Below are 9,687 nucleotides of genomic sequence, written 5' to 3'. Positions count from 1 at the left end.
AATAAAGTGGTTGTTGAATAAAACGGAGTGTTTTGAACAAACGGAAGTGTCATGTGCGTCTTATTTTGGGATCTGATCACTACACCGGAAGGGTCACAACATTGGTGTCGTGACCAGGATAGTGATCTAGGAAGGAATCGACGCCGAGACGCCATTGGAACCTTGGACAATAGTGATCTACACTCTATTATACGGAACCAACCGCCATCGAGATCGTGACGATCTTTGGACGTAGCCATCGCGGTTTCACCAACGGTTTATTAGTGGCATTACTCGGACCTTGCGCCTCGGAATTGGACATTTGAACAGCGATATTTCGGCGTGTGGAATTGGCCAACAAGAGCTGGTGTAATTTTATTATACAAGGCCTTAACAAAAGGCTCAATTGGTGAGTCTCTGTCCAGACATCTTTTTATTGGTTGGAAGGTGCTTCTCTTGTTGGAATTTCAGAACAATACGTTCACTTCTGTGCTTTCTTGAGACGCCATCGCTATCTGCTCCAAATATCGTACCACTAAAACCTACGGAGGACGAATCCCAACGAATGGAGTTCCAGTTCGTGTTCTTAGAATTTTACCCATTCTAAAAAAGCCGTTGCTGTAGGAGAATTACATTTATACAAGGCCTAATTGACAGGCTCACCAGAAATCGTCATCTTTGAGTACCGGGTCGATATTATCGTTGTGTTTGGCGCTAAATCCATTTGCATACAAGGCCTAATTGACGGACTCACCAGGCGAGTTCAAACAAACGATAAACCTGGTTAGTAGGTGCTTCGCTTCTTCATGTTTTACAGTGCTACGTACCATTTATTGTCTGGTCTGATTGCCGTTGCCGTCGCTGAATTATTATTATACAAGGCCTGATTGACAGGCTCACCAGGTGAGTTTCTGTCCAGAAAACGATTATTTCCGTTAGAAGGTGCTTCGCTGGTTGCTTTCCTTACAGTTCAAGGCTTCAAGGAAGTCATCATCATGTCGAAGAAGCAGAAGTTGCTTATGCGCACCAGGGACAACGTGGTCGAATTTGTCATGCGCATCGAGCAGTACCTGAACAGCACCGTTCAGTTCGATCATCAGCAGGTCATCATACGCATGGAAAAGCTCGAGCAGAAGTGGAAGGAATTCGAGGAGGTAATGGGCGACATAGAAGGCTTAGAGGACAACGAAGACAACCTAAAAGAACCACAGCAATTGCGAGTGGAATTCGAGGAAAAATATTAAACGGTAAGGGGAGGGTTGGCGAATAAGTTAGCGAGACAGCATGCAACACAAAACACACAACCCAATCACAACACCTCGAATGTACAAGCTGCGGCAGGTGGTAATAACGGGAATCGGAGGATCGCGCAGCCAATCGGCATTTGAAGTCTCCATCACAATATCTTCACGCGTCCAGAAGTATTCGATTGCAATGGAATTTCTGGTTTTGGATAAAGTTACTGACGATCAACCTTCACGGTCTATTCCGTTGATGCACTGGAATCCTCCTTCCGATATAGCTCTAGCGGATCCGGAATTTTTTGTCTCGGCTCCGATCGATTTAGTGCTGGGTGCTCAATACTTCTACGACTTTCTAGTACGTGATGGTGGCCGGTTGCAGGTTCGAAAGTTTGGAAATGCTCTTCCTGTGTTCGTGCAAACAATATTCGGATGGGTTGCGACAGGTGAATCCAAATGCATGGATGAAATAAGCAATGTCAGTTGTCACGTAGCTAGAATAGAACCGTTCGAGAAAACTATCGAAAAGTTTTGGGCTTTGGAGGAACTTTTGAACAAAACACCGTATTCGCAAGAGGAAGAAGACTGTGAGGTGCACTTTACTAGTACACATACACGAGACGGTACGGTAAGATATACGGTTCGTTACCCTAAACGCATGGATTTCTACGACATGGTTGGAGAGTCTAAACAAGGTTCGATACGACGGTTTTCCCAAATCGAGAAACGCTTGGAGCAAGATTCTGGTTTGCGTAAGCAGTGTTCAGACTTCATGCAAGAATATTTGAGTTTGGGCCACATGAAGTGTATAGGCGAGGCTAGCGATCCGCAATTGGATGAAGGAAAAACGGTCTGTTATCTCCCGCACTACCCGGTGTTTAAGGAGTCAAGTTCGACTTCAAAGGTGCACGTAGTCTTTGATGGGTCTGCTAAAACGTCTATTAATTACTCGCTGAATGATGCTCTGCTAGCTGGTCCAAATGTACAAGACGATCTCCTCGACTTGATGCTCCGTTTCAGAAAACATGCTGTCGCATTAGTCGCTGATGTCACTAAAATGTACCGAGGTTCATGAAGACGACACCTCTTCAGAGAATTGTATGGAGATTTAGCACTGTAGAACCCTTCAAGTGTACGAGCTCCAAACAATCACCTAAGGTTTAACTCCATCTTCATTCCTTGCCACTCGAGTTTTGAAGCAACTGGCTTTGGACCTCGAAGAACAAATGGGATCTTGCTACTTCAGCGGTGCAGGAAGATTTCTACATGGACGACTTTTATCTGGAGCTGATTCTGTACCCGAAGCTATGGAACTTCAAGAAGAAAAGCAAACACTGATGTCGCAAGGAGGTCTCGAGTTGCGGAAATGGTGCTCCAACACGGCGGAAGTTCTGCGTAAGACTCCCAAGGCACTGTTGTGAGGCGAGGCAACATTGCACTTCGACGATCTACAAAAATAAAAACGTTAGGAGTAGGTTGGGAGACCGGACCAGACCAGTTTTGCATCGAGGTTCAACCACCCACACACGAGGGCTATTTAACGAAACGCAAAATTTTCTCGACGATTGCGAAGCTGTACGACCCGCTTGGTTTGGTGTCACCAGTCGTGGCATGGGCAAAAATTCGTATGCAGCAGCTTTGGATTGCGAATTCTGGATGGGACGATCAAGTCCCGAATGACGTTATGGTGAAATGGGAGGAATTTTCTTCGCAATTACAATGCCTGGAAGAATACAAGGTTCCGAGATACCTTTTCTTGCTGGGATCATCATCGATAGAATTCCACGTGTTCACGGATGCATCAGAAGCAGGATATGGTGCATGTATCTACGCACGCTCGGAAGACCAGGAAGGAAACACAAAGATTCAACTAATTGCGGCCAAATCCAGAGTTGCACCACTAAAACGCATTAGTTTACCGCGACTCGAACTTTGTGCTGCTTTACTTGGGGCTAGGTTGTACGCTCGAGTATCGAAAGCTTTGCGCATGGAAGGTACTCGATGCTGGTTTTGGACAGACTCGACTGTAACTCTGCACTGGATTCAAGGAACACCAAATTCATGGCGAAATTCCAGCAACTAACGCATGGTCATTCTTGGAACCACGTGAGCGGAAACGAAAATCCAGCGAACCACGATTCGCGGGAAATGCTTCCCAAGGAATTGATCGGAAACACTATTTGGCGGTGTGGACCATCATGGCTATCACGAGGAAAAGACGACTGGCCTAAGAAGTCAAACGTAGTTCCATCTGAAGATCTTCTGTAGCGACGAAAATCGGTTTTTGTGGCACAAACAGGATCGGACCATAATTTTCTGTTCTACCGATACTCTTCTTTCCAAAGACTGGTTAGAATAACAGCTCTGCTTCTTCGCTTCAAAAACCAATGTCAACGAAAATTCGCTCCTAGTCCTAATACATTCGTATCAGTCCATGAATTGGAACAGGCCAAGGAAGTCCTTTCAAGGGTTGCACAACAGGAGGTTTTTACGGAAGAGCTCAAGGATTTGGCTAATAATCGACCGGTTTCTAAACGTTCACCACTGCGCCTGCTTCATCCATTCCTAGACGAAAATAGCCTAATTCGTCTGCGTGGGCGTCTGGATCACTCTTCTGAAAAATAGCAAACAAAGCACCCTATCATCCTTCCAAAGCATCACCCTCTCACATACCTAATCACCGAATACTACCACAAACTGTGTATGCACTCTGGGCCTCGCATGACACTTGCCTCTATGCACCAAGAATTTTGGCCTGTAAACGGCAAACTAGTCGCCAACTCTGTGTTCTGTAAGTGTGTGCAATGCTTTCGTCAAAACCCTACCCCTATCGTTTAACCTGTTGGCCAATTACCGAAGCAACGCACCGCACCAAAAAGAGCTTTCGCTGTGACCGAAGTGGATTTTTGTGGCCCTGTCTACTTGAAGCCTGTACACCGACGAGCTGCGGCACGAAAAGCCTTCATTGCGGTTTTTGTATGCTTTGCATCAAAGGCCGTACATCTGGAGCTAGTATGCGATCTGTCAACAGAAACCTTTATCGCCGCACTACGCCGCTTCATCGCCCGGCGCGGCATGCCAACGGAAATACACTCCGACAATGGTACAAACTTTAGAGGAGCAAATAACACCCTGGTTGAACTGCATCGTCTTTTGGAGAACAAGCGCACGAGAGAAGCAATCAACAACGAATGCAGCCTGAAGCGAATTCAATGGTATTTCATACCACCGCGAGCACCTTCATTCGGCGGACTGTGGGAGGCGGCCGTCAAAACAGCTAAAACGTCTTTGGTGAAAACACTCGGAAGCACTCAACTGTCCTATGAAGATTTCGCGACCATCCTGACCCAAATCGAAGCCAACATGAATAGTCGCCCGCTGACATCATTGTCGGGTGATCCTGGGGAGCTAGACGTTCTCACACCTGGCCATTTCCCTAGTCGGTACGTCGCTACAAAGTCTGCCGGAGCCAGACTACACCAGTATCCCTAGCAACCGATTGCAACATTACCACGAACTGCAGAAGCTGGTCCAACAACACTGGGATCGATGGCGTAAGGAGTACCTCTACGAGCAGAACCATCAAAGGAAGAAGGCTGGATCAGCGACGAACATTCAAGTTGGGCAAATTGTGTTGGTACAAGATGAAGGAAAACCATCTATATCATGGCCGCTGGCACGAATTGTGCAAATTCACCCTGGAGATGATGGCGTAGTTCGCGTTGCGACACTACGAACTTTGAGTGGAACCTACAAACGTTCAATCTCGCGTATCTACCCATTACCATGCGACCAACAACACAACACCGATGAGATCTCGACACCTGCCAGCAAAAGTCCTAAAATAAGCAAATATTAGTGTATAATTATAGAAAATAAGTCATTCCTAGTGGTACAACGATGAAGCTATGTCTGTTTTCTTGTTTTGTTGTAAATTTGGAACGTCCACTTTAGGTGGCCGGCTATGTAGATGTTATAGTCGACAAACGCTACTACGGGAGAATGTAGCATGTAGCTTAGACAATATTCATTTGGTAGTGTAGTTTGCAATGCCCAAAATTGCTCGAATGAAAAGCTTTTCCGAGACACACGATTGGTGTCCGAATATCAGCCGAAACGGTTTGAATAGAGCCCGAACAGAAATATGTAGCGCGCAATTTTTTGAAATAATTTCGTTATTCGTAATTGGGTCCTTTCCGAGCGCGGTCAGCTACTAATTCGTTCACCTGTATTCGTAGAACTTAAATAAAGTTTAGAATAAGTAATAAAGTGGTTGTTGAATAAAACGGAGTGTTTTGAACAAACGGAAGTGTCTTGTGCGTCTTATTTTGGGATCTGATCACTACACCGGAAGGGTCACAACAACCCCTTTCCAAAACTTTTAAAAATGCGTTTTTGGAGTCTTGTCACATTACACTTAGAAGCATGGCTGGGATAAAATTATGAAATCCCCTACAGTTACGACTTCCTACATAATACTATTAGAATAAAGAATTGTCTTTGAGCAGTTATACTTAGGTAGATTATTGAAAGAAAAAAAAATCTTCAAGGGATATATTCCTTATCTCGATGCACGTATCCAAAACCTTGGAAATAATTTGTTAGGCACAACTGTATATTTAGTAATTCTGAATACTTAATACGTCTTCAAGTTCAGAATAAAGTTTGTACTAGATCAACCAGGACTTCAGTGTAGGATGTGACTTTTGCCAGACTGGACTTCGAAGATCAGAGAGCATCTGCTATACAAGCATGTGCGGCTCAAATTGCGTTCGTACTGGCATCCTGTCCCGAAAGACAAATGTTCTTGTTCTTCGACAAAATTATAGCTATTATGGCAGAGTAGCCATCGGACAAGTACTGTACTCAAAGTGATATCCCAGATCATCATCCATCGTCTGTCTCCGATAGTAAATGAGTTCGTGGGAAGTTATCAAACCAGCTTCGTCGAGGGCCGCTCTATAACGGGTCAGATATTTACTGTGCGGCAGGCAAATCCTGCAAAAATATCCCACACGCATCATCTGTTTATCAGTTTTCGGGCGGTATACGACTGTATAGACCGTGTAGAATACATAAAACTGATTCTCGAGAAGCTTACAACACTGATAAAAGTAACGATAGACTCGGTGTTCAGAATTGTGTCAAGATTCCGGACGAACACTGCAATTCGTTCAAATCGCGTTAGTGACTACGACACGAGCTTTCATGCGCGTTGTTCAATATTGCGTAAAATTGTCATGGATAGAGCCGGGTGTAACAGCCAGGGCATGATTTTCAACAGATCCAGTCGAGGATCTTCCCTAACTTTGTGGATGTTAGGCCAACTATGGACTTCAGAAGAAACTGCGGTCAAAAAAGATTCACACCTGCCCAACTCTATGGAAAAACCAGTAATCAGAAGGTAGTATGTAATAGCTGGAATGATACGATGGGCAGGGCATATTGCAAAAATGCCGGACAGCAACCCTGCCAATATGGTGTTCGCCTCGAGCATGGTGGGTGAATCCGTTTCAAAATGATTCAGAGATGTGGCCTCGATTGTGACGTCAAATTGTTGATTCAGTGTTATCTGTTTCGATTTAAGCTAAATACATTTAACTAGTTAAAGCTGTTTTTGTATAATTTCGTTACCAAATCTGCTAGGTAGCACTTCATAATTTCATATCCAGAACTCGAATGGCAGTTACTAAGAACAGAATCAGAATGGCACCTTGATACATAGCTGTTAAGCCAATTGTCCTTCCGAATTGATGGTACCATTCACTATCTACCAAACGATTCGAAGGCGTAGAGAGTAAAAATACATTTCCTTGTAATTCTCAACGGGGAGAAAACAAATCAATTTACCTATCACTTATCGCCAGCCTTTCTTATTTATTCCAGAGGGTAAAACTTGGATTGTACGTCTTATGAATAATAATACTTATAATAGTTATTTTACAATAAAAAAATCAATATTAGTGTATTGTCTTTATAATCTTGTGTATTTGTGTAAAATTATGTCGTTCCAACTTCAACGCTTTATTCACATACTGCGCCGGACTTTTTGTATACAAACATACAAATATACATTCATACACACAGACACTACCTCAATTCATGGAGCTAAGTCGATTTTCGGAGTGATCCTATAGCGTTCCTTTAAGCTCAGTATTCGAAATAGGCAAATACAGCAGAGACAACAAATATTTACTTGCAACTAGCGTCACACAAAAGCGTCCAGATTCGCATGCAAAAGTATATTTATTCTTCCTTCTTCCGGAAAGTAACCTGGATGGCATGGCAGTAGGACCACGGCAACGACGACACGAAAGACACCCACGACGTGCTTCCCGGCGTCTGTCATCGTTGTCTCCAATCTTCACAATAATGCAATGCAGCAGACTCGAGACCAGAAGGGAAAACATTTCTCTTTTTGCGGTGCACTTGGGTGACAACAGCAGGGAAAAAAAAAAGAAACAGAAATCTAAATCGCTGCTGCTTATGGTCCGATTTTATTGCATCATCGAAAGGCCACCATGCCTAGTGAGGCAGACGAACGGTTAGATAGAGGATAAGTGTCCGGAGCGTTCGAGCTTGCTAAAGTAATGGGGTTTACCTTTGTCCTTTATGTCCTTATTTGTAGCATTGAAGGGGGACATGATGGGTGAACAATTTGCATTGATACCGTAGATAATTGTGGGATATAGAGGAGACTGTCGTGGGAATACGTGAACTATGCTGAGCTGAAACAGACGATGGCGATGCTAATAGTTTAATGAGGTCGATATTGTGTAATGATTATAAATTATCTTTGAAGATGAAGCTGGGAATATTGAATGATCCTTTGCTCTTTTAAGCCGACAATGGTTTGCAGTGAAGCTGCCATTCATTTTGATTAATTTCTCCCTTTTTATCATATCGCATGCATTTTTGCATTTATCTTAGGATAGGATGTGCCAATAAGTCAGTAAAAATCGTACCGATTTGCTGTCACAATCGTACCGGTTGCTGATTGGTTGAAAATGACAATCGATTACTTCGATTGGTGGCGGCGCGTTTTCGTAGGGCAGCATGTTGTTAGTTTGGCCGTGTTGCAGGTTTGTAAAGTTGATATTAAGCAAAATACGTAAATGTTTGAGTTTCAGTTTTTGACGTAGAACTACGTCTGTCTTTTCTATATTGGGGTACACTTAACGATTGCAAAAAATTAAAAACGTCACGAAAATATGATAGACTTTGAACGTTAATATCTCAGCCGTTTCTCGATGGATTTTCAATTTTCTTGAACCATTCGACCAAGGAAGAGTCAACGCTTCATATCCGATGTACACTGAAGTCATTTGTTACGCGAAAATTTTTACAGGAATCGTTTTTTATGCGATTTTTTTTTCACTCGAATTTCTGGATTTCCGCGGTTCATTCAGACATATTTTGGGATTTACGCGTTTTTTTACGTTGTTTTAATTTACGCGGCCCATATCCTCCGCGTAAAAACCGACTCTAGTGTGTCACAATATCTATGTATGATAATATTTACATATTTTGACGTTGGCTTTCTCAGTCTAATTTAATTAAGACGGCTAGTTTGGCATAGCCCGACGTTTCGGTCCCGTGTATTGGACCTTTTTCAAGGGATAAGCTGTCGGCCGACTCTCGTTACATACGGAATGAATGTCTTAACTTAAGACATTCATTCCGTATGTAACGAGAGTCGGCCGACAGCTTATCCCTTGGAAAAGGTCCAATACACGGGACCGAAACGTCGGGCTATGCCAAACTAGCCGTCTTAATTAAATTAGACTGAGAAAGCCAACGTCAAAATATCCATTCTACCAGTCGCAATCTCCTACGATAATATTTACTATTAAAAACTTGCTAACAGTTTAGCACTCGGATTCGGTGAATCAGTCAATCTCGTAAGTGCATCGCAAGCTTCTTGTTCCATAGCACTACATTCAAACTGGAACTTGACCTGCTTTTCAACGTAGTAATCTATAAGCATTTCTTTAGTTATTAATTGAAAGCTTTTTATGTCCGCCGTTGCAGGGTTTTTAGCTGGCGCAGTTCGTTTATGCTAACTTAAACGTGTGTTTTCCTTGGAAAGCTTGGGGGCGTTTGACGGTACCTTCTTGCTTACGTCTGTTGATGCCAGTAGAGGGGCTCGGAATTTTCTTCGCTACTGCAGTGAATGCGTTCTGGTAAACTTTCTTTGGCTCGTTTTTGCTGATTATATATGACGTATATGACGTCACTAACCCTGAATCCCAAGGTGTCAGGCGACCCGTGCTGAGGGGATGAATGGCCTAGGGGGTGAAACAATTAGCCAGGCAGTTCACGGAGCCTGTAATGCTGGGTAGACACTCTTCGTGCTGCATTACGGAGTAAGATCTACCACACTGTGCTCTAGTTCATACTATTCTTGTTAATACTTATGAGTGATGGTCGGAAGAGTATGGAACGACTATAATTTCCTTTTATATGA

General features: G+C 43.4%; 2 protein-coding genes across 2 annotated transcripts; both read left to right on the top strand.

The window, feature by feature from the left end:
• The first annotated feature begins 1,263 nt into the window (after positions 1-1,263).
• Positions 1,264-2,295, top strand: LOC134210197 (uncharacterized). Its single transcript, XM_062686223.1, has one exon. It carries the CDS (start codon positions 1,264-1,266, stop codon positions 2,293-2,295), a length of 1,032 nt encoding a protein of 343 aa, XP_062542207.1.
• A 2,000-nt stretch (positions 2,296-4,295) lies between these two features.
• LOC134210196 (uncharacterized) lies at positions 4,296-5,079 on the top strand. Its single transcript, XM_062686222.1, has 2 exons — positions 4,296-4,614; positions 4,661-5,079. Exons 1-2 carry the CDS (start codon positions 4,296-4,298, stop codon positions 5,077-5,079), a joined length of 738 nt encoding a protein of 245 aa, XP_062542206.1.
• The last annotated feature ends 4,608 nt before the right edge of the window (positions 5,080-9,687 follow it).

This window comes from Armigeres subalbatus, chromosome 2, assembly GCF_024139115.2.
Source record: "Armigeres subalbatus isolate Guangzhou_Male chromosome 2, GZ_Asu_2, whole genome shotgun sequence".
Classification (NCBI taxonomy): Eukaryota; Metazoa; Arthropoda; class Insecta; order Diptera; family Culicidae; genus Armigeres; species Armigeres subalbatus.
The sequence above is the reverse complement of the archived record's forward strand: the minus strand, read 5'-3'. Positions and strand labels throughout refer to the sequence as shown.